The 25,484-nt window shown below is 42.6% G+C and overlaps 1 protein-coding gene and 1 long non-coding RNA gene across 2 annotated transcripts in view; one reads left to right on the top strand and one right to left on the bottom strand.

Annotated features, from left to right (window-relative positions):
• NGFR (nerve growth factor receptor) overlaps positions 1 to 22,880 on the top strand; it is a 77,600-nt gene extending 54,720 nt beyond the window's left edge. The window contains exons 3-6 of the mRNA XM_018552732.1: positions 7,869 to 8,228; positions 17,630 to 17,837; positions 19,693 to 19,841; positions 21,961 to 22,880. Coding sequence (XP_018408234.1) covers positions 7,869 to 8,228; positions 17,630 to 17,837; positions 19,693 to 19,841; positions 21,961 to 22,259 — 1,016 coding nt within the window. The 3' untranslated portion in view covers positions 22,260 to 22,880. The remainder of the gene's footprint in view (positions 1 to 7,868; positions 8,229 to 17,629; positions 17,838 to 19,692; positions 19,842 to 21,960) is intronic.
• On the bottom strand, positions 10,187 to 24,342 carry LOC108784010. Its single transcript, XR_001941045.1, has 3 exons — positions 24,166 to 24,342; positions 21,590 to 21,592; positions 10,187 to 10,198 (listed from the first exon to the last, which is right to left on the bottom strand). It is a non-coding gene; the product is annotated as an uncharacterized LOC108784010 (long non-coding RNA).
• Between the last annotated feature and the right edge of the window lie 1,142 nt (positions 24,343 to 25,484).

Below are 25,484 nucleotides of genomic sequence, written 5' to 3' on the forward strand. Positions count from 1 at the left end.
CAGCTTCTCCTCTCCCTGGGCGCCCCATATGTTCCTCTGGCATCCTCTCCACTTGATCACTCCATTCCAGCAGATCACCACTCAGTCGAATATTTTCCATACATTTTTACTCGTACTGAGCCTGCCCATTCCCTCAGAGTGGGCTCACTTTATTACCTTCTTCCCTAGCCCCTGACATTCTGGCTATCATCTTCATTTGAAGTAGTTCCTGTGGGTTCTGGTGAGAGAGCTAGACAGCCTAGGGAGCCCGCTAGTTCCCCCTCCAAATACCATCTCGAGTACCTGAAGGGGAGAACTATTCTGTGTATCATGACGGCCTTAAATTGAGCTGATATAAAGGAACTCCATCGGTCGAAAAATCTAGTCGTGGTTTTATCCCCCTCTAGTATAGCTTCCAATCTCTCCTGCCACATTATTGTTTTCAATGTCTCCTCTAGGTGTTTCAGGTGAGGAGGATCAGGGGACAACCAGTGTTTCATCAATGCCCTCCTAGCTAGGAGAAGACACATTTGTAGCCATAGCCACCTAGTCCTGGGAATTGGTAAATCCGCTTCCCAATAGCCGAATAAACACAACCAATGCTGGAGCGGCAACTCAGTTCCTACAATCCCTGACAATAGAGCAATCAACTTCTTCCAAAACACGGAGATTGGTGTACACATCCATAGACAGTGATACAAGTCCGCTCCTGGTAGGTTGCATTTTGGACATGCCGTCAGGTATGGACTGCCTGCTTTTATTTTGTGGAAGAAGTCAAAGGCATAGTATGCCTTATGGATTATGCGGAACTGGGTCTCCCTCCATATTTCATCAGTAGTGCACTTCCTAACCGTCAGGTGTCCCTGTATTATTTTATCGTATAGGTCTTGATCTAGTATGTGTAATTTACACACCATCTTAAATCAAAACACATTAATTGGCATTTGAATTAAAAAAAAACAACCCTTAGTTTAGTTTCCAACCTCTGGAAGACAAAATGGTAAACAACATGCTGCAATCCAGTTGAACCTTTGCCCATGCTGACGTGAAGTGTAATGCAAAAGATGTTGTCCCAGAATAGATCCTGGAGATTCAAGTGAAGGTTGTTGTCTCGGATGGGAACTGTTCCTGTTTGTCTTGGATAAGGAGCTGTCTACATTCACATGGGTGCTGCTTGGATCTTTGGTCTTTAAAAGGCTGCCAAGAGTTTTTGTGTGTAGGCCAAGACATGTTACAGATCTCGAAAATTAATATTAGTCAAGATGACAGCGTAGACTTTTCCTAAGCCAATGACCTGCCTGGTCAAAGCACTCCATATTAATCAGTCTATGGACAGTCTTGTATGTGGAGGTTGAAGTGTATACATAAAAGGGAGATGGGAATGTGTTTTCAGTGCATCTTTTTGAGTTATTGTTGCAATGTTTATTTTAAATAGTTTTGTATGCTTTTTTTTATATTATACTTTCATTATTGTATTTCATATACACATTATAGATACTTACTCTAGTGAAGTCTAGAAAATCCATTAGCCTGTTTTAAGGAAAATTGCTAATATACAATCCCCATCCCTTGTTGTAAGTCAGTCAGGCCTGAGTGGCAATACAATTCAGGGCTGTTCTCAATAAAGTGAAATGACTGCTGTAAATGGTAACAGCAACGATGTCACGTACCTTAGGGGAGTCTGAGATGTCGAGGGCGGCCTCTCTCGCTTCTCTGGTCCTGGGGCTCCTGAATGGGTACAGGAGCACCGGGGCACGGAGGGGCAGGAGTGCCAGTAGTAGCGGAAGACGATGAGCAGGAGCAGCAGACAAGAATAGCAGGATAGTTAGGACAGGCCGAAGTCGTCAACGTGCAGGCAGCCAGGTACAGGGGGTGAGGCAGGAGGATGGTCTGGAACAAGCCGAGGGTCAATCACTGGAGAGAAGTAGAAAGGTCAAGCCAAGCCGGGTCAAGATAACAGGAACACTTCAGGAACAGGATATAGGAACACAGGGAAGCTGACGATCTGACAGCAAAGGAGGTTTGAAAGTCACAGCCTTATATAGCCCAGATGTTTCAGGGCTTCACAGGGTTCCTTCATCAAGGCAACTTAGTGACAACACTATGTCACCTTGAGGAAGGAACCCTGCAAGGCCCCGAAATGCTGGTAATATTTGAGTGCTGGTAACTATTCTTCTCCTACTGAGTGCTAGACTTACACTAGGAGGAACCGTAAGGCACAACTATTCTGCAACACCACTAACCAGAAAATTCAGTCTGCATATTTGTTGAGCAAATATGGCGGTCCCCATAAACATATATGTTTATTAACTATACCTAGAAACAAAGCATTTAACATTGGATATTACAAGGACATAGGTCTACAATAAAAGTACTAAAAGCAAACTATTTTCCTCTTAAAGTGTAATTTTACAAATGTTTATAACAATAAAGTGACCCTAAACTCGGAAGTTAAACCTTAAGGCTGGGTTCACACCTGGGTGTTTTTCAGCGCTGATCGAAGTGCTGAAAAACGCTCAAACAGTGAAACCACATACTGCCCTATGGGCATGGTTCCCACTGGGCGTATTTCAGCCCGTGGTAACGCGCTGAAAATGCCCTACGCCCAAACAAGTACAGGAGTTTCTTTGGGGTGTTTTTCCGCGCGTTTCCATTGGTATTCCTGAGTGTGGCGCCACACTTGGGAATACAGCGTTGGACTTACCTTGTCCGAGATCCCCGCTGTGTCCTCCGGCGGCTGCCGACTTCCGGGTTCCGTCCCTTGCCAGCGGCCGTGTCGCAGGGGGCGGAGCCGGCGGGAAGTTTGAAAGTAAAAAAAAAAAGTTAAAAAAATAGAGAAAATAATAAAGGAAATTTTTTTTTTACAAATCATACCGCCAGTGAAACGCGCGTTTCACTGAACGGAAAAACATGCTAAAAAACGCAAAGAAAACAAGCAGAAAAAACACGCCTATGCAACGCCCAGGTGTGAACCAAGCCTAAAAATGCATTCAAGTACCGTAACTATTAACAAAAATGTATCTTATTTGTGTATCACTCGGCTGTATATCCTCAAATCATCTCTGAATTGGTGCTGACACTGTCCTTCCTTCTGGAGGGTGGCTACTTTTGTTCCCCATGGTCCCTGTGTGTGTTGTAAAGTAGCCACCACTCCAAGCTCACTCCCGTGATGGACTACAATCTCATGTTTAGTTTGATCATTTGTATTGAAATTATAATCCATCATGGGAGCGAGCTTGGAGTGGTGGCTACTTTACAACACACACAGGGACCATGGGGAACAAAAGTAGCGGAGGTGAAAATGGTCAACAGAAATACCGAAAGCCATCAAAGAAGCATGTGAAGAGCTTGCTGAACCTATCACAAACGTGTGTTAAGACCTTTGCACAAAAGGTGTTTGAAAAGTTCTGATACCAAACCCCTGTGTGAACTAGCCCCTAAATGTTCATTCTTGTCTGCCTTGGCAAAGTCCATGGACAGCTGTGAATGTTCCAGGATATCTGATGCCGGAGCAGACAGTTCCTGGAGTTTAAATTTCCTTCTATGGAAGTTTGCTCCTTTTGCCCTCCTGCACCCTCAGAAAGTTGCTGCACCAACTTAGAGAGAAGAAAGCTGCTAAGAAACACGGAATTTGTTTTGCTGGATGAAAAATGTGGTCGAACACAAATTCACATTCATAACACCACATTTAAAAATGTGCAGTAATGTTCTAAGTGCTGCTGCTTGGGGGGGAGTTTACGCTAGTATACTGGTATTTCTTGTATTGTAGTGACTTTACATGTTCTTGAAAAGATGACAGCAATGCAGGACAAATGAGCATTTCGCATGTAATTTCTATGGCATGTGGCGGTCATGTATTAACCGTCAGTGTAAGAAACAGCAGAGCCATGACTTCTCACTACTGGATTTCAGTGATTAAAATTCTTTCAAAACAGTGCAATGATGGAGCTCAACAAGAAAAACAGTATAGCTTTGTATTTTGATGCTACTTCTTCAATTAAATATATTTTTACTGCCACCCAATTGAGTTAATGGGAAGGGGAGGGAGACTGGGGAAAAGCGTGACATACAGAGGCTAAAAAATATTGCCCCTAAATATTAGGTGGATTCTATGGGATCTCCTGTTAAGCAAACACATTCATTTGGCTGACATGTCCACTGCTTCATTGAATGTCCTGTACTGAAATCATGATTTTAGTATCAAACCTGTCAGTTAAGGAACAACACAATGGTTCCTTCTTATTTTGATTACAGGATACAGGAAAAGTCAATTTCTTGGAGTTCATTAAGGGACACAAATTCTGAGACAATTGGGTTATAGTGCCACCTACAGGAGCATGTGGACACTGGCAAACAAAAGAACATTGGCCAGGCTTATATAATCGCTCCCACTCCAATCGTGTCTCAGTTTTCTGGAAAATCAGTAGTAGGAGTAAGATCACAAACACAGAGCTGTCCCCCAATTAAAATTATTTTACAGTAAGTAAAAAAATTGTATTTTCTTTTTTGTTCATCAACGGGACACTAAACTGAAGGGTTGAATCTTAAAAAGGCATTCAAGTACCTTAACTATTAAAAAATTTAGCTTATTAGCGCATCATTCGGCTGTAGATCCTGGAGTCATCTCTGAATTGGTGCTGACATTGTCCTTCATTCTGGAGAGTGGCTACTTTTGTTCCCCATGGTCCCTGTTTGTGTTGTAAAGTAGCCACCATTCCAAGCTCACTCCTGTAAGTTCAATACAAATGAGTAAACTAAACAGGAGATTGTAGTCTATCACAAGAGTGAGCCCGGTGCGGTGGCTACTTTACAACACACACAAGGAATATGGGGAACAAAAAAAAGCTACCCTCCGGAAGGAGGGAGCTCTGGCTGGCATCCCGCCCAGCTCCTAGCAACCACTGACATGCTCCTGTGATGGGCTCTTAACTTCAATACAAATTACTAAACATGAGATTGTAGTCCATCACGAGAGTGAGCTCGGTGCAGTGGCTACTTTATAACATACACAGTGATCATGGGGAACAAAAGTAGCCCGCCTCCAGAAAGAAAGTGCTCTGGCCAGCATCCCGCCCAGCTCCTGGCAACCACTGACATGCTCCCCTGGTGGACTATAACTTCAATACAAGTTAGTAAATTAAACATGAGATTGTAATCCATCACAAGAGTAAGCTTGGAGCGGTGGTTACTTTACAACACACAAAGGGACCATGGGGGACAAAAGCAGCCACCCTTCAGAAGGAGGATGCACTGGCCAGCATCCTGCAGGAGCTAGGCGAGACGCCAGGGGCAAAATTTGCTGTAGATAGGCCTCTGCCCCTGAGGAAGCCAGAAGGCTCCCTGATTGAGAACGGCTGCTCTAGCGGCATCTAGAGTAGTCACATTTTCTACCAAGTTAAAAGGCACATTGCAAGAGAATAAAAAAAAAGCATTTATGGAAAGAAAAAACACTGCAAGTAAGTATTTCAAATATTGATTTTGCCTGCAATGTTTTACGTTGGTGAATGGAGTCCCCATTACATAAAAAATTTGGATGAAAAGTCCACTTTAAGCTGATTTGTTTCACATTAAGAATAGAAAATATTATAAAGATAATAACACTTCCCCTTAGACTTTCAGTTTCCCTTTAAAACTATTAGACATCTTCAATAAAGCACACAACAAAGGAAAGTCACCCCTAACAACCAGTCAGTACTCCCAAATTCATATCAGATTGGTTTACTATGGGTCACAGCGCTCCATCTCAGCCCTCATTGATAAGCCCATGAGCCTAGTAAGCAATGAAAATTCAGACAACATAAATTGTGTTTTCTTGGACCATCCGACAGTATAAAATGCAGTTCTACGCAATCATTATTCCATACAGGTGAAACACTAGTCACACAATTGCCCTGCTGTGGGTCATATTTTTTCCTCTTCCTGGCACTGCGGTGCCATTAGAGCGTTTATTAGAAAAGTCTCCATCCCGCACACGATGTCAATCCAGACAATTGTCTCCTCATTTTAAAATGGAAAGTTATATTATAGGTATCGTATGACCTGCCATTACAATTGGATGCATAATATAAGAGGGGATTCTTAATTTCGGGCTGTATTAATAAATATAAGGCATGTCTGTGGGTTAAGGCACTGTCTGGCTGCCAGCTTTCCTAGTTGTATCCTGTGTATGATAAACAACAGTATGAATGAGTTCAAATGTGGATTGGATATGGTTTCTCGATATAATTGGTGGCTCCCGCTATTTTTAGTACAATTCATCAACAGAATAATTGATCCAATCAATTGCCCTGACTGCTATTGAAGGGATCAAGAAGAAAACTATTCCTTCACTATGGCAATCAATTCATGGCCACCTTCGGAATCTGAATCTACTCATAAGTTTTTATAATAAATGTGTCTAACATGGGCAGCTGTGTGTACTGTTATTCACTTGTTTTCTTCCCTGTCCGAGCAGAAATATCAGTTCACTGTCAAAGTGTAACCGCCCCTGCAGGCTGTGTTGTCTAAGTTTAGGTTTGATAAATAACACTTAGTTCGAGATCTGTCAACTTATAAAGCCTTTAAGCTGGCCATCCTTGGTTTTTGTTGAACTGCCTGAAATTCACAGTGAGCGGCCCTGTCTCCAACAACCTTTGATTGAAAGATTAGAAAAGCCAGGCAGAAGATTGTCAGCATAACAGCGACTGCAGCCAAGCAGATGCAGGCAATGTTCAGATATTTTGATAGTCCGTCCGCTGGGCCAACTGTCAAAATTCAATAGCTGCAGAGGGAGATCCCTCCATCCACGCTATGTACGCCTGTAGGCTGAAGTACACTATTATATAGGCGTATGACCAGCTTTCGTTTTCTTTCATGTAATCTCAATAGCACCCTTGATAAATGACAATTTGACACCTTGGTATACAACAACTATTTTGTCTTTTATCAGCAATGAGCTCTGGCAGCTATACTGTTTTTACAATTCAATAACAAAGAGTGGAGATTGAGATTATTACAGATAGCCATTGATGACTAGGTCTCTTTAACAACAAACTCCAAGATTGCAGAAGTTGGGGGGCAGGACAGCTTGCAAAATGGGGGCCCCCTGCAGAAAGAAGGGACACTTGTCTGTAGCCTTACACATTTTACAGCAATGGTAATACTGCTCAACAGTCTATATTACAGTTTTAGACTTGGTATTCGTGGAAACTTATTTAGTAGTCCCAGATGAGTATGAGATGGTTGGGATATGTATATAGTTGTATATGAAAGAATGAATATAGTAGGCACTCATAGGTCTTCAAAACAGACATAAGAGTAAGTGTTAGAGTATTTTATTGCACCAGCAAGCCCACTATTCCCACTATGTTCACTGTTATATTGCTAACATTTGTGTGGAGCACCAAGGCATTGCAATGGATTCAGTGTTGGTACCATCACTCTGTATACATATAGTATAAATATATATCATTGCTTATAAATATTGCATGTTTTTAGGTTATTTCTGTCCTCTGTTGTTATCAAAACCGATTGGACCTGCATTGCGGAGAGGATAATTGCAGTGTGAGTCACGGATGAGTCAGCCCTGGTGGAACTACAGTGTGACTGTTCTTCCCCATCAATGGATTTCTTGGTCCAAGAGCTCTTTATCCCATCAATAAAAAGCTTGGGCACTGTGCAACCAGCTCAAGAACTAAATATTCAGCAGAAGGTGGCCTACCCCTGTTCTATGTAATAGGGTGCTTCTGTTTAGACTTTGGGGGAGAGGCATTGAGATGAATTAATTGAACTGGAGTTATATATTAAGTTCGGCTGAATGTTGAGCAACATTTTGTCCTCACAGATATATTATTGTACTACTTTGGTGTTGGTTATCAATTTTTAAGTATCAAATTTTTTGTCTTTTTCAGGTGTAACTTATTCTGACACCACCAGTCACACTGAAGCTTGCAAGCCATGTACTGAGTGCCACGGCAACAGACGCATGATAGCTCCTTGCGTGGAAACAGACGATGCCCTGTGCGCTTGTGCCTATGGGTTCTTCAGAGAAGAAATAACTGGAGAATGCCATCCATGCAGGACGTGCCCTGCTGGGTATGGCATGATCCTGTCCTGCTCCAATAACCAGGATACCGTGTGTGAAAAATGCCCAGACTGGACATTCTCAAATGTGGATAACAACATGGACCCCTGCCTGCCATGCACTATCTGCGAGGATGATGAGATAACATTAAATGAATGCACATTGACAGTGGACACAGAATGTTTCAGTAAGTACAAGTGAATGGGTTGGAAGGGAAGTATACATTTACGGAGCCCATTTATCGGCCAACACTCTCTCTTGGGTATAGGAGTCAGAACCAATGGTGGCCAACTAAAGGTAACCTGGTTCTCTCTTTATGGTTCTCCTGACCATGGAAAAAAATATATTGTTTCCAACATGCTCAGGTATTTCTTCTGAACACAATGTTCTGTACTGATTGCTGTCTGTGTTGCCATCCCCAGACATCCCCACCTTTTTTTTGGTAGGGTTCAGACAACAGCGAGTTAGGGAAAATCTCAGCAATGGGAGCACAGGGAGCAATAAAAACACACTTGTCAGGATTTAACTGGCCAATAAGTTTGCCTATCATTGTGATGGTCCAATAGGGGACAGGGCTTTGACACCACCTACAAGTGTTGAAGCTATTCGGCCCTAACAGGAAGGTTTGCACCCCTAGGTCCCTTCAGTTCATACCCGCATCAGTTTGTCCCATCCTCAGTGAGTGAGTCTCCATAAGAATGCAATGGTCGGGAAATATTGAATATACACTGTTATAAGATATGTAGTAGCCTTTCAGCACATTCAGCTGCTAAGTTGTGGAAAACTCATTAATCCCAATGAAATCTTGGCCTAGTATTTAGACATCTTGGTCCAGTTCCTACCATAATATGCCAGGAAAAATTGGGATGCTATATATGTAATACAAACACTGCTTCCCAGAAATCACGAGACAGGTTATTTGCAATACAGAGCAAAGGCTTAGTATGATATAATGAGGTGGAGATGCCAGGAATTAAAAAAATCCAATAGCAGTAATGGTACGGGAATATTTGTGGGCAATCTAATGCTCGTGTTTTATTGACTTAAAGGTGTCTTGGTTTTGGATGGCTGCCAAGGGATTTTAAGGTATAACTTTACTTTTAAAACAAATTGCTTCTTTTAATATATGCAGAGATGCAGAGTAGATGTGCACATATTACAGTGTGAATAGGGTTAAGAAAAGACTCATGTCAACCTAGTTTATCTTCTCACAACTCCTGCCGTTTTGGACCAGAAGGGGAAAAACAAAACCCTTTCGGAAGTGTTGCTGATTTTGCCATGCAGGAGAATTAAAAATTACCAACCATCCTCAAGGCCAGTCGGATCAATTGCCTAGATCATTATATTTCTATCGTCCTTAAAGGAGAACTATGGGGTTACGGCTTTTCCCCATAGTTATTCTTGGGGTAACGGGAGGACACAAACTAGCGTCCTCCCGTCACCCTAGGCTCAGTATTCCGCGAGCTGTAGCTCGCGGTATACTGAGACGCCGCAGTATACCGCGAGCTGCTGCTCGCGGTATACTGAGACGCCGCAGCTAAAGCGGATCACGACAATTGTGCCGGGATCCGCCCAGCTGCGTGACTGACAGCTGGCTCTGCCTATCTAGAGGCAGAGCCAGCTGTACCCGCCCCCTCCCCCGTCCGTTCCGCCAGTCAGCGCTGGCGGATCGGAGCGGGGAGGGGGGAATCCAGCCCCTCCCCTGTCACGGCAGAGAGCCATGACAGGATCGAGAGGTGAGCGAACGTCGGTATGTGTTCGCTCACCTCCCGATCTTCTGAGCCAACCTGTGACAGTCTCATTGTCAAAGGTCGGCTAGAACTATGAGGTGAGTGAAAAGCACTCACCTCATAGTTCTCCTTTAAGTAATTATAACAATGCATATCATTAGTTGCAAGAGCTTTCACAATCCTAGTCCCCAAGAAATATGCAAAGCTAGCATGGGACTGCTACAAAATTAGACTTTGGGGCAATGTCACAGGGTCTTTTTCCACCCACACTCTTGAACAACTTTGTTACCTTCGATGTGCTCCCCTGCCATTCTATTGCCCGCCTTAGACATCCGAAGCAGCCAATGCTTTGCAGCATGAGGGAGCATATGACTTCTGCTCAGGATGCAGAGCTTAGGCCTGGGTGGCCAATCTTTAGGCCCAAAAACTGTGTGGAGAATGATGTTGCCAACCTTGTGTAAGCTCACAGGGTTTGTCTCCCAGAACAATGGAGTGGTAGGGGAACAGGTCGGGGGTAAGCGGCTGTCACGTTGCCTTTAATGGACTTGTGTCCCGTGGTTAAAAAAGGTTTAGAAAGCACTACTCGTTGTCTTCATACTCTAGCACTGCCCTTCATGTCATTCTCTGCCATTAACCTCTTCTGGTTTGAATGACACCCAGTGTCATTTAACCCACTCTTGTGAGTCCAAGGGTTAGGGTTAGGGTCTTCATACTCTAGCACTGCCCTTCATGTCATTCTCTGCCATTAACCTCTTCTGGTTTGAATGACACCCAGTGTCATTTAACCCACTCTTGTGAGTCCAAGGTATTATAGACACACACCCTGAGGGTGTGTCAACACACAGCCTGGGCACACAAGAAAATGCTACATAGAACAGCTCACACGTGTCACAAGAGAGCCTTCTCTGTCTCTGTGTCATGGAGAACGGCCAACACTGAAGGAGAAATAAAATGACCTTGCTCATCATGGAACTGGTCAAAAGACTCCTGGATTTGCAGCATTCATGCTTGAAATTTGAAAATTTAGATTGTGGAGGAATTGGCTACAGTGTATGTTTTGGGGAAATCCCATCTTAGAGAGTTGTCATCAGTCATCAGCAGGGGTGGCTCTCTACACTTGCCTTTACATACACTTTAACTAATGTAGAAAACACACAAGCTGATTTATTAGGACAAGGGCAATGTTCAAATTGCAGTAGCCATACAGCATTTCAGTGATCTGATTTCTGTAATATGAAATGTGATTGCCATTCCTACTACATGAACATCATCGTTGCTCATCGCACTGCTTTACTGAATAAGCCGTATAGTGTTTGTGTAGAATATTTCCCCCATAAAATTCTCACTTACTTGTATAAATTCAAAGCTATTTATACATATGCAATTAATAGGACACATGCTGGTAGATCAGACATGCACAGGCTGCAATTATCCACGCTTGTATGCCCGCCTGTGCTGCAAGCCTCCCCTCCGACATACACTTGTAATGACATAATATCTACACCAACCGTCACACTAATAGATCAATGTAATTCTGCGGTCCATCAGTCTGTCTGTGACTCATTGTTCTAATTGCGCACCACAGTGACCTTATTGTGTTACATAGTGAAAGCAGGAAACTGCCCGTGGGCATCCTACACCATAACAGGGCCATCTCTGTCCTACTCATCTCTCCGTGGAGCACAATGCCCTGCAGGGTGCCTTTTTGGAAAGGGACTGCCAGAGCCTGGAAAGCCTTTGTGGGTCTACTGTACAAGGCTGGAACACGACTAAATATAACAGCTTTAGATCAATCTGGCTCCTCCAAGGCATAGTATATGTAAACCCTCACCCAAACCCTAAAGCTTAACCTTACCCCTCAAATGCATGTTATCGCCCCCTAACCCTTATGCTTACACAGAACTTCAGCCATAAATACAAGTTAAAAATCCTGTAATGCCAGGACATCCTAGACCTGCTCCAGTCTGTGAATGGACAGTGAAATGAGAAGCTCCACAGTGATGAGCTCACCTCATAGCTCGCCAATAACTCTCTGCATTATGTGTATGGACACCGAGGGACAGTCCACAAGCTGGAGCATAGGGGAGTTCAGGAGAGCACCGACCACTGGGGTAGTGGGGATCAGGTATGTAAAAGTCCTTTACAAAGGTACCCTAGACAAAAACAAGTAGTAGCCCTACTGCAAGGGAAGTTTATTTTCCATGGAGATAGGTGTTAACCCTTAAACTCAACCCAACATTTATCCCCTTAAATAATAACCCTTACTTTAACCTAACCTCTATTCCTAACCCCTAACGGCTGCCATACGTGGATCAATATTCTCAGCCTGAGGACTGAATAAGAGAAAATCAGCTGATTCCCCACCTACTACAAAAACATGAAAGTGGATGGAGGAATCTCCAATGCCAAGTATTGTATTCAGCCATCCATGGGTACTGTGGCTTCCTGAATACAATGGGGCTGCTGAACAATGACTGCTTCTGATAGGATGCAGTCACTCGCTGGCCAATAATTTTCCACCTGGCTTAGTTGCTTTTTACATAGACTTTTGTTGAGCCAGGGGGTGCTTGCAGGATCACCCAAGGTTCGAATTCCAGCCAATTTAGCGGGAATAGGTCGTCTTTAGGGACTTTAATGAAGAACTTCTGGTATTTTAAAAATGAATCCATGCAGTTGGGCTACCCCGCGCTGCAAAGGTTAAGTGCTTGTTTTGTTGTAGGGTCTAAAATAAAGAAGATACACACACCTGATCCTCTATAAAGGGTTAGGTGCCCGCTCACATATGGAATCTTCCTCGCAAGTCATTGGTCTTGTATTGGACGTGAGGACATCAGTGGGAGTGCCGGAGTCCGGGGGAGAAGAGACTGGGAGGACCAATCTAGCAGCTAGGTAAGACCGAGGATCAGGTGAATATATCTTTTTTATTTTAGACCCTAGACCAGGGGTCAGCAACCCGCGGCTCCGGAGCCACATGTGGCTCTTTCATCCCTCTGCTGTGGCTCCCTGTCCAGGGACGGAACTACCGGCAGGGCCTCGGGGCCTGAGGTTGTGTGGGGCCCAGTGAGGTCCGGTCCTGGGCACCCCCCATGGTGGAATATGCGGTAGTGCAGGGTCCCGGGGGCCCCCGCACTGCCGATAGGCTTCTCAGCAAGAGGGCCGGTCCTGTGACTCACTTCCTTCTCCGACTTTGTGAGTTGGGTGGAATGTGAGATCGCACTCACAGAGTCGGATAGAAGTGACATTTCAGGACCGAACAGCTGTTCCAGGGCAGATCAGTTCTCCTGCACATACGATTTGCGATGCTGATCTGCTCTGGAACAGCTGGGAAAGTGTTGGAATGCTTGACCTATTGCCAGTCACACAATCCAACTCCAAAAAACTGGGCGAAATTACATTGAACCATGTCACCGGTCACACATTGTAACGTAATCACAAACTTCGATAGAACACCGCCATCAGGGAGGTATGGCCAGTACCCATGTGAGGGGTCTGGGCAGCCTGGGGGGCCTCTTACATGAGTATCAGCTGTACCAGGGGCGGCATGGCAGAGGTGACAGGGGAGGGGGTGGAGGAGGCCAGGCCCCAGCAGCAGCAGGTAAGAGGAGTTGGGAGGAGGTACAGGTAAAGGGACCCCGGCGACCAGTCCACCTGAGGCCCTGCAGAGCCTACCATAGAGAGTCTCAGATGGGCTGTGCAGGGTCACTCTCAAGTGGGCTCTGTGAGGTCTTAGGTAAGCCAAGAGTCCAGTGTGTTACTAAGCCCTGAGTCCAGTGCGTTACTAAGCCCTGAGTCCAATGCGTTACTAAGCCCTGAGTCCAATGCGTTACTAAGCCCTGAGTCCAGTGCGTTACTAAGCCCACATATACGTATATACATAGCATAAAGGTAAAAAATGATATATGCAGTGTTATCTTCATTTTAGATGTCAAAAGGGTTTTGTGGCTCCCGGTGTTTTCTTTTCTGTGGGAAATGGGTCCAAATGGCTCTTTGAGTGTTTAAGGTTGCTGACCCCTGCCCTAGACCAAAATGAGAATTTAGCCCTTGCAGTGCGGGGTAGCCCCACTGCAAGGGTTAATTTTTAAAATGTATGGAGTTTTTCTTTTAATAACATTTATTATAAACTGTACTTACATGGAGGGCTGAAGGAATCAGCTCCTTCCCGCACAACGCTACGCTGAAAGCTCCTGATCCAGCGCTATGATCAACTTGAGCAAGAGACAGTTGCTTCATAAAAACACAAGTACTATCCCATGCTGGACATGACAGTATTGGAAATGTATACAGTATGTAGAAAAATAACTTCAGTTTGAATTTTTTTGGCAGCTGATAGGAAAAGAACTGGAGCTATGCCTGGCCACCAAACCTTATGGGCCCATAAGCAGATGTCCTCGGCATCCCCTGTAACAATTCACTGACTTAGCAATAAATATAATATGTACTGACAACTATAATGAAAACATAAACAGCTTACTTCCACTTGTAAGCATTCTCCAAAGTCCATCACTATGTTAATTAAAGGCATGCATTGTATTGGCATTAGGAAAGTGTTAGACGGAGGGGGTTGGATGTGACAGTGTGAAGGATATTGCTGTGTAGGTTTGTAGGCACTATCCTTGGCACATCTGACTGTTGCTGGAAGAGTCTTTACAGACTAGAAGTAACATTATGGTTTGAATTATGGGAATCATATGGCCGTAGACTCACACATGTGTGATTCCTTAAATTCCTTTTTGTTAGCTACAGCCTGTAGCAAAGCAAAAATCAAACTTTAAAGTTGATTATAGAGAATATAGGAGCCTTCTAAGAGTAAAGCTGGCCATACGCCAGTAGAATTTTTGGAACATTTGTTCAATTTTCTTTTAGTTAATGGGGTCAACCCAGCAATTGGAGTGATGGGGAAAAAATGGAAGTAGCAAGATGGAAAATTGCTTTCCTGAGTGAACAAAATTCTAACAGTGAATATGGTTTTCGTTCAAGGAATCTAAATCATTCCAAAATCAAATGTTAACACCAATGGAATTTGTCAAGCCTCTGATGGCATTATGAAATGTTCTGATGAAATTTTACTTATTAGCATATGAAAATTTACCATTATATGGCCAGCTTTGGACCAACTCCAAGCATACTCATATTCATTTTTTTTAATTATTATTATTATTATTGATTTTCAAGATTAAACATTGCAAAATACAAATACATTATAAAATACATCCATACATTCGATCCACAAAACCCGTCCTATGGAGGGATCTACTCACATCACTTCTCTCTCTAGAACCTTACCCCCTCCCTCTCCCCATTCAGTTCCCATTTGCCTCGGTTTCTATCTATTCCCTTCTTCTAAGTATATATCTAGATCTAATAGCATAATTTCTTGAATCCATGGTAGCCAGACCTTAAATTTGAATATTGTATCTTCCAATATCGCTGTCATATTCTCATTTATTACATACCAGGACATTTTATTTTCAACCTGTTGAACCGATGGAATGTCTGCCTTCCATGCCTTTGCCAATGTTTGTTTAGCAGCTGTAAAAATACTGGTCTAAATTGGTCTCTTGTGCATCCTTCTGGCTTTAAATTTAACAATGCTTCCCATGGATCTTTCCTGATTGCCCTATCCAATACTCTATCAATAAATGTATATATTTCCGACCAAAAACTCTGGATTCTAGGGCACGCCCACCATATATGGGACATCGAGCCTTCTTCCCCACATCCCCGAAAACATAGCGAAGATGTATCCTTTGAGAAGTTAGCCAGTTTAGTAAGGACCATATACCATCTAAACAGTAACTTGTACCTCTACCACAAAATAATTTTTTGAACAGTGGGCTACTGTATCCCAGATCTGTCGCCATTCTCTCTCTTGTAGTTGACTTCCTCTCTCATTCTCCAATGCTGTCACAGAATTATAAATAGTTGACAAGCATACTCATATTCTTAAAGTAGATGTAAACCCTGCCTGAATTCCATTCAATTTACTAAAGCACTGTGTGTGTGATCTTCTCCAGGACTTTTGTAACCACTTCCTGTCTACATACGCGGGCTTCCCATTGGTGATAATAGTGGACCATGATTTTGCAATGTGCATCAGCATGGCCACTTGGGGTTGGTTTACTAAAGCCAAAAGGCTCTTCACTTCCACTGCAATTGAATTTTTACTTAGCTTAGTAAATGTGATGAAAGCTCACGTCGCAAAGACTATCAAGTCATGTGCAAGGAGAATACAAATGCAGAATTTTTGCCTTCACAGGATTGGATGTTGAAAGTCGTCAGAGCTTCATTTCATTCTGTAAGCTAGGAGAAAATCACCTTGCAAAATGCCTTAAGTCTATCAACCCTCACTGTCGCCATCTGAAGCACATGAGGTGGCCAGGAGAGGGGGGAGTGTCCCAAGGTGTCAGCAGGGCAGGAGGCAGCTGCCGGATGAGCTGTCAGTCAGGGATAGGGAGATTGATAGTCGCCGTGCTGCTGCCTCCCCTCCACACATGCCATCTCCCCAATGAGATGCCACCAGAGGCTACTGCCCCTGGTGACAATGCAGTAGAGCAATTAGCAGACAGGGACACAGCTGTAACCCTGTACCAGGAGTTGCCTTGATAGTGGGTTTATCACCAGATATTGTTTTTCTCAAGAAGAACTCCAGGATTTATTAAAATTAACCCATGCAGTGGGGCTACCCCTACACAGCAAGGGTTAAGTACTTGTTTTGGAGTGAAAATGAAGATATACTCACCTACCCTTGGTCCCGCATGGCTATTAGACCGATCCCTGTAGCCTCTGATTCCCTGGGCTCCAGTGGTCTAAGGATCCGTGATGTCATCAAGTCTAATGCAGAGCTATTATATATGAGGATCTCGAGAGACATATTGATCCTATGTCCTGTGGCAGTGAGCGCTCACCTTTCATCCCCTTTGCTCCAGCTGTGGATTGTCCCTCAGCATCCTCACAACTAATGGACCTGCATTAGATGTTATGATGTCACGGGTGCTTAGACCACTGGGGCCGGGGAAGAAGAGCCTCCAGGGAATGGTCCAGCAGTCAGGTGGGAATGAGTATCAGGTAAGTCTTCTTTATTTTTTAAATGGGAGCAATTCTACACAGCATGTATATTTTTTTCCATCCAGACACCACTGACAGGTTGGTTAACTAATATTTTTGTACTTCAGTTATTGCAGCTGGGTCACCTCCCTGCTCCCAGTCTGCTTATAGGGCAGTGAAGGAGCAGCAGAAGACTGATTAATTTATCTCCCTGCTCATTCACCTCTCACCTGCTGCCTGCATGTTCCTTCTTACCATATAGACACTGCAGCTCACTTTATTGGCCTTTATTGCTGGCCTTCCCTTGGCACAGTGGGTATAACAGACTTATACCAAGCGTAATGCACATACTTAGGTACATAATTATTATTATTATTTTAAGAATTTAAGAAGTTAAGAATTTCTATTTCAGTGACTCAGGAAAATACTAAAAGGCAGAAAAGTCAGGCGTCTATAGAAGGAGCTCAACAATAGCAGCCTCCATATTACTCTTGTGATAGGCTTACTTTAATTGGGCTGAACCTGTACTGTGCAATGGCAAACATAAAAAAACAGCCCTCATGACAGCTGTAGTGTTTCTATTAAATTGTACAAAAAGGCAAAATGTTAAATGAAATCAAAGATTTTATGTAAATAAAAGAAAACATGTAAATAGATTAAAATGCGTATTTGAAACTTACTGTATTTTCCTATTAACTGATGACTTTTACTTATTGTCCTCCCGAGCTCCGTTTAAAGTTGCTTTTTTTAAATGAAACAACAAATCCCTATTTATTTATAACCAATACATTATTTTCTCTTCTCGTCACTTTAGATCCAAACCCACGTGTGGCATCAGTGACTCCATTCATGGACACCACCATTCAGGACACCACCGTGACTGATCCGGAGTTAATGGGCACCACGCCAGGGAGCTCGCAGCCTATTCCTCCAAGTGGGGCTGCCGAGAACCTCATTCCCGTCTATTGTTCCATTTTGGCTGCTGTTATTGCTGGGCTGGTGGCATTCATTGTTTTTAAACGGTGAGTGCGTTGTAACAAGGTCACCTGCCATTAGCTCTCAGAGAAACATCAGGAGAAAACATACCTTATCCATTCAAATGAAGTATATTAAACTCACCCGGATCTACCTATATCATGCAAGAACGATTTATTTAGGTCGATCAAAATTTGAAATGTAAAAAATGGGTATTTTGACATGTAGGTGTCTTGTGAATATCCTCGTAGAAAGAAAATTAAGAATGTCAAACTAAAGGAAACTAAATTAGAAGCATACAGAGGCCGTCTGGCCAGTAAAGATGACGGAGGACACCTTGTGATGTGGACAAGACTTTTAGTTTTCAATGCTTGACAGGTGTACTTTAAAGGGATCCTGTCGTGAGACAGTTGAGCTCTCATTTTCATTGAGTGGCCAACTAAGAATTGAAGGAATGGGTGAGGAATGGTGGTACGGGTTTTTCTTTTTTAAGTGGACACTGTGGACAAGACTCTTAGGGGTCTATTCACAAAGCTGCCGAGGGCAGCCGAGTGAATGACCGATCAGAAGTGAAGTGAGCCGAACACTGTTCGGCTATTCACTTCAGGCTGGTACGGCTGATTTCAGCCGTATATCGGCTGAAATCAGCCGTACATCGGCTTGCTTCGTGTGGCTTCGAAACAGCCGAACATGCTCAGCATGTTCGGCTGATCCGAAGTGCAGAAGGAGTTCGACTAAGCCGATCCAACATCTGGATCGGATGGTTGACAGGTCTACTTTAAATGGATCCTGCCATGAGACAGTTGAGTTCTCCTTTTGAGTGAGTGTTCAACTAAGAATTGAAGGAATGGGTGAGGAATGGTGGAACAGGTTTTTCTTTCACAAGTGGACACTGTGGAGAAGACTTGTAGTTTTCAATGGTTGACAGGTCTACTTTAAAGGGATCCTCTCATGGGACAGTTGAGCTCTCATTTTCATTGAGTGGCCAACTAAGAATTGAAGGAATGGGCGGGGAATGGTGGAACAGGTTTTTCTTTCACAAGTGGACACTGTGGACAAGACTTTTAGTTTTGAATGGCAGGTCTACTTTAAGGGCATCCCGGCATGAGACAGTTTAGCTCTCATTTTCATTGAGTGGCCAACTAAGAATTGAAGGAATTGGCAAGCCATGGTGGTACAGGTTTTCTTTCATGAAAGATGTGTGGCATCACTGCTTCATCTAACCTCTAGCACCAGATATTTTGGTAGCGGCTGATGGAGAAATGACCAGTTGAGGAGTGATGAAGAGGTGAGCAAAAGTTAGAAAGGGGAATTTCATCTGCCTTCAATGAGGAAGGTGAGAGGATCTCTTTAAAGCCGGGTATACACGTTTTTATTTTTCTCATTCAACCCATGGGATGAATAAAATAATTTAACAGATTCCTCTATCATCGCTCACGACTTTGGTGGACGAATGAATCCCCCACTGTTTGCATTGTACTCTGACGGTGGCAGCCAACATCTAGCTCCGTTTGGCCCAGAATTTTCCAGCCGGCTCCTTCGATCAGCAGATTGAGGGATGCCGGGTGGAAGTGTGCGAACAGCGGCACTCACTGTACAAATTTCGTCCGCTTCATCAGGAACCGGACGAAATCGCCCATGTATACCCTACTTCGGTCAGCTTGGGGAAATCAGTACCATACTTCAATAGTTTTAATTCTTACGTAATTCCAGAAAAGATACATTTGCGTGTAATAGTATGGTGGAATTACATGAGAACGATCACTGCGGAATAACATAGATTGTATTTTTGTGTTTTCTTTTTTTTTCTCCATCATTTTAAAACTCATTAGTAAATATGAGAGAGCTGTGTGACGTTTAGGTAGAAAGTGTGTGATCATTCGCTATCTCATCTTCATGTAGGTGGAACAGCTGTAAGAAGAACAAGCAAGGAGGGAATAGCCACACAGTGAATCAAACTCCTTCCCCCGAGGGGGAAAAACTGCACAGTGACAGTGGGATCTCTGTCAATAGTGACAGTACTGCTGAGCAACCCGCGGGACATATGCAAGGTATGGAAGGGCAATGATGTCACTCATGTCTCTAATGTCAGTTATCAGTTTTTAGCTTCATAAAGGACTAGTGGGCCTAAAACAAAAAATATGTATTTTTTTTAAATACCAATAAAATATGCTGTGCTGTATGGCAAAAATGATATACAGACTCTAAGATTGTGCATATTTCATTGGTATTGAATTAAGTAAATTTGTTTATTCCTTTTACTTTTATTATTTATTGATTTTTTTTTATTACAGGTATTTGTAGCGCTGTCAATTTATGCATATTCACACAAGCCCTTGCCCATAAAGAGCTTACAATCTAAGGTCCCTATCTTACATACGCACAGGGCCAATGTAGAAAGCAGCCAATTAAACTACCAGCTTTTATGTTTGCTGCTATATATATAGGGCTTATTATTTTTTTTCAAAACAGTTTACCATTTAAATGTAGCAGAAATATAGAAACATAAGGCAGCTTACAAAGCTGGCATGTATACAATACAATCCATGGAGGGACTAAACATCAGAAAGGTATCACTGGGAGCAATAGCAATCTGACAATAGAATGCTAAAAGGAGAATTATGAGGCGAGAGACTCATAATCTGAGCCGTCCTGTGGCAATGAAACTGTCACTCGTCGGCTCTGTAGATCGGGAGGTGAGCGAACACATACCGTCGCTCACTCACTTCTTGATCTATCCCTGCAGTGAGCCGTGACTGTCACTCACAGCTCCTTGCAGGGATTCCCCCCTCCCCTGTCCGATCCGCCAGCGCTGACTGGTGCAGTGGATGGGGCGGGTACAGCTGGCTCTGCCTCTAGATAGGCATAGCCAGCTGTCATTCCCGCAGCTGGTGGGTCCAGACAGCATTGTCGGGATCCGTTCCGGCTGCGGCGTCTCAGTACACCGCGAGCTACAGCTAGACATGTGCACCAGCAGTAAATTCGTTTAGTTTCGTTTTGATTTGGATTTTGCTTTATGTCCCTTTTCGGAATTCGGGCCCGAAAGTCAATTCGTTTTGGAATTTGGATTCTGACGAAATTCGTTAGTGGAAATCCGTACAAACGTTCGTTTCTAATTTATTTTGTTTTCGTTTCGTTGGTTCATTGCAGCAAAGTGACATTTAAGAAGGAAAATACGTTTTTTTTTGTTCCCAAAAGTTCATCCAAAAAAAACGAATCGGAAAATCGCTATATGCATTCGTTATATCGGTAACTCGGAATTCGGATACATCCGAATCTCCAAATATCCGAAATTTCAATTCGGATCGAAACGAATCGCACGTCTAGCTCGCGGTATACTGAGCTTTGGGTGACGGGAGGACGCTAGTTTGTGTCCTCCCGTTTCCCTTAGGAGAACTATGGGGAAAAGCACTGACCCCATAGTTCTCCTTTAACATGCTGCACGCTCCGTCCTGAAATCCAGTTTAACCATATACGGATGTGTACATCCAAAGTTTTAAATATTTTTTACATTAAAAATATATATATAAATATTTTAGAAGCTGTAATTTTCCTGAAATTTCTGTGAAATCAGGAGGTTTTGGCCAAATTTGCCATTTTGGCAAAATGCATTGAAGTCAATAGGAAAAGCAAAAATGCTTCAAGAGACAAAACACAAATAACAATCAAATATAAAAAAATTTACAAAATGTAAATGCCAAATAAAAAAGTTACCAGACTTCTCTAAATGCAGCCCTCAAAAATCACACAGGCTAAAAAAGTTTTAAAAAAATGAAAAGAACACCAAATAAAAGTTGACAAACTGCCCTAAATACAGAGAAGGGATATCTTTCAGTTGGGACACTTGTCAAAAGTGGGTATTTTTAACAATTTTTTAGATTTCCACTCATTTACAGTTAAAATTCTGGGGACAGGAAGGTCTTCTCTCATCATAAAATAAATAAGAGGCATATGTACCTCTGTTTAGTATGAAGAGAAGCCTGCAATCCTAACATCATTGTCCGGTTTCCAATAACAAAATCCTAAACAGAGGTTCTAACCTTATCACACTCTATCCAAGCTCAATTATACTTTACTTTGTTTTAAAAAAAACAGTTGTTGAGAATATATTAATACTAAGGTTGATTAGATATGTTTCGATTTGTAGTAATTATCTGATCTGCTCTGTAGGCAAAAATGACCTTCATCTCTACAACAGCCTCCCGCCACACAAACAAGACGAGGTGGAAAAGCTCCTGACCAGCTCCTTGGAGCAGACATGGAAAAACTTAGCTGGAGAACTTGGCTACCAGGATGAACTCATAGACACTTTCACACAGGATGAATTCCCAGTACGAGCGCTACTTACTGACTGGTCCGGCAAGGACAGCGCCACCACTGATGCCCTGTACACAGCTCTCCGTAAAATCCAGAGGGAGGACATCGCCCAGAGCTTGTACAGTGACTCCACTGCTACCTCACCAGTTTAACTGAGACATAGTGGGACAGAAGGAAGATGTTTCATGTTGATATCACTCAATGGAGCATCCTGCACGAGACGTGAAGGAAAAGTTTGCCCCTTGCCCCCCAAAATCCCCCAACCTCCCTTTATACCCAGTATTAACGGACAATCCGTCTGCACTGAAGCATTATTTTCAGTATTGTGGTGTGTAATCTTCTCTATGGACCTCTCATGTCCTGCATCTCCAGATTTCTCACTGTGATGGACCTAAGACTTTAAGATAAGGAGTTGCAAGCTGCGGATGTTCAGACAATGTTTTGAGAATTCTAAGGTGCACCCACCTTCTCTTTCTTCGGTCTTTTTTAATCTTCTAGGTTTCTTGTTTTTTAATAGGCCTTGACTGGTGACCCCCACCCCCAAACCCTAGTGGCTGCAAACCTCTAGGATCTTTTAAGGGAATGTGTGAGCTTTGTGCAGTAGAGGGTTATTGTGGCTCTAGATTCTGAAGGTTATTTGACAGTCGCACTTAGAAATACAGCACCTTATGCTGCACAAAGATTGTGCCCTAATTCCAGAGTGTTAATGATTTGTTCAGGTAATGCTGCTTAATGACCCAGAGACATTCTTACATTTACCCATTGTCTACATATACAGATTTATCTTTGACATCTGGTGTTGATGTCTTAGACGCAATCAGAACCTAGCTTGTATTCTTCTATGGCCATACAAAAGAGGAAAAAAAGTGTTTAGTGGTATAGGGAAAGATTCATAGTAGACCGGTCCAACATATATCTCTAGGCCATTTTTGCCTCTTGCTTGTGACATATAACCACTCTAGTCTCCTTCTACTCCTTTTTCACAATAACCTTTGAGAAGGGAAGGTTTTGTGAGGCTAAATAATCTGCTGACCCTCCTGTTTTGTGTTCCTCTGGATTAACAATATCAGAATTTATGACAGGTTGTTGAACTGTGATACCAGTTCTCCCATTGATAAAAGTACATGCAACCATAGAGATGGCTTTAGTGGCTTCAACATCTTTAACCAATGAGATGGTCATATAGCTACAAAGACGTTCATGCTGCTCAAGTCTGATTGGATACAAACAGAAGGAGGATGGGTTAAGCTTTTTGTAAGTTTTGGCAAATAATAATGAATTGGTGGGATTATTAGAGTAAAGATCAATGGGGTTAGAGTTTCCCCATCTTGCTATGCATGCCATCACCCAGATCCTTGATGTTTTTTTCACAAATCAAGTTAAGCCATGAATTTGGACCAATGATCGCTTATATGAAATTGGTAATTGGGACAATGGCATTTGAACATGCAGCACTGTGCCCTCAGTGGCTTAAATGTAAACAATGTGTAGACAATATAATTGTCTATGGGTTCAGCAAAGCATTAATTGCATCCATTGTGTAATACAATTCAAATGGCACCTCTTGTCACAGGCCACCTTATACTTGTACAGATGTCAAATGAACTATCATTACATGTTATCACCAGTGGTGTAGACAAAGCTACACTGGTGTAGTCATATGTATCACATGGTTCAAATCCCATGTGTAACTCCATCTCCCTGGCATAACAGTTAAAGTGAAGGAGTGAAATTATTGACTTTGGTTTTTACCACTTTAGCATGTACAGGTTTTGGAATTATCCGGTTTTAAATTTCTAGCTTGGTTGCTTGGCATAACGATACGTCTGGGTTTGGAAGAGCATGTGACCCTGTCCATTCATGTGACAATACTGGTGTTTGGCCCAGCCCTGTCACATGGGGTGGAGAGAGAGTTGTCAGCCCTATGAAAGCTCTACCTAGGACCAACCTTCTTCTCTTTGCTCCTAGCATCCAAAGAAAAGTAAGTGTTAGATACGGCAGGAGCCAGCTTTAAATGGAACCTGTTGCTGTGCCCTATACAAATTCACTTTATGTAACAATGGGAACATTTGCTACTGGGTTCAATTGAACCTTTATGGGCCTGCTCAAGCATGAGCAAAGAAGATAGGTCAAACTTAATTTTTACCAAGTTCAACATTTCATTCTCCTGCCTTATGTTATCACATTGGTCAGAAAAATGGAGTTATGCTTTAAAGTGGACCAATTATACATCATTAACTACCACAAGACACAAAATTACCTGCTCAAAAATGTTCTGAATAATGTTTACTAAGCAATCTTGTTTCACTGGACTGGTTTCTTGTTCCACCAGACTATATTTCTCCATTTTCAGGTGCACAGACAATCACAACATTTACAGCAATAGTGATAGGTATCAAGGCAGTTGAATAAGGTTGGCTTTAAAATGAACTGCAGGCTTTGCTTTGGTTAACGTATTGGTAGGCCTTTAAGCTTATATACTAATATAACAGGGTGAGCATTCATGCACTGAAGTTGGGATTCAGTATTTGTAGCCATAGGCCAGTGATCACTTGGCAGACGTATGGTAGGTTTCCTTTACATCTTCTTCTCTTTGCTCATACCTGTAAGAAGCAGTGAGTGGCTTGGCAGGGCCTGTGTACATTAAAACAAAAAGTTTAAAAATGAAAAGCAAAATACAAAATTCTCATGTTCTGGTCAAAAAGGCCTAAAAAATCTAGCTTGAAGGTCATGCTGTACATAATTTTAAATGCTATGCATGTGGTAGACATTTTGAATGTTGAAGTAGTCACAGATAGAGACAATACAAGCCTTTAGAAAATAATGAAGTTGATGGAGTTGAGAATTTTGAGAAGTGAACATTCTCTGCTCCTGTATTAAATCAACCCTGTGAGTTCTATTCAAGAGGTTATATTACCATTACTGAAGTATCAGTTACAAAATGCTCACCACTTCATTGTATGGTTTTAGTACAAGTCGTTGGTTATCCAGCCTAGCATATAAGTAAGGTATTTGTGTTGTAGTTATAAGGCATTATTGACACAACTGTGGCACTATCCATAGTTCAGGCAGGTACTCTTAATCTGCTATAACACAGAGGGCAGTGCACAATCATGGGACAATCTCTCACTCAAGCATATAAGTATTGGGTCATAAACGTGGAGGCTATATCAATGCTTGTTGCTCCATGTTCAATCAGTCAGCTGCTTCAGCCATGTTAGGATGCTACCTCTGCATACAAAGTCTAGATATAAGGTATCTAAACATTAGAAACTATTTGCGGGGTAAGCAGAAGTTACAATCATTCAGATTTTGCCACAATACCCAACTCTAGTGCTAACATGTCTACAAATTCCACCCTTGATATGATAGACAAC

This window comes from Nanorana parkeri, unplaced genomic scaffold (genome assembly GCF_000935625.1).
Source record: "Nanorana parkeri isolate BGI_ZX_2015 unplaced genomic scaffold, ASM93562v1 scaffold96, whole genome shotgun sequence".
Lineage (NCBI taxonomy): Eukaryota > Metazoa > Chordata > Amphibia > Anura > Dicroglossidae > Nanorana > Nanorana parkeri.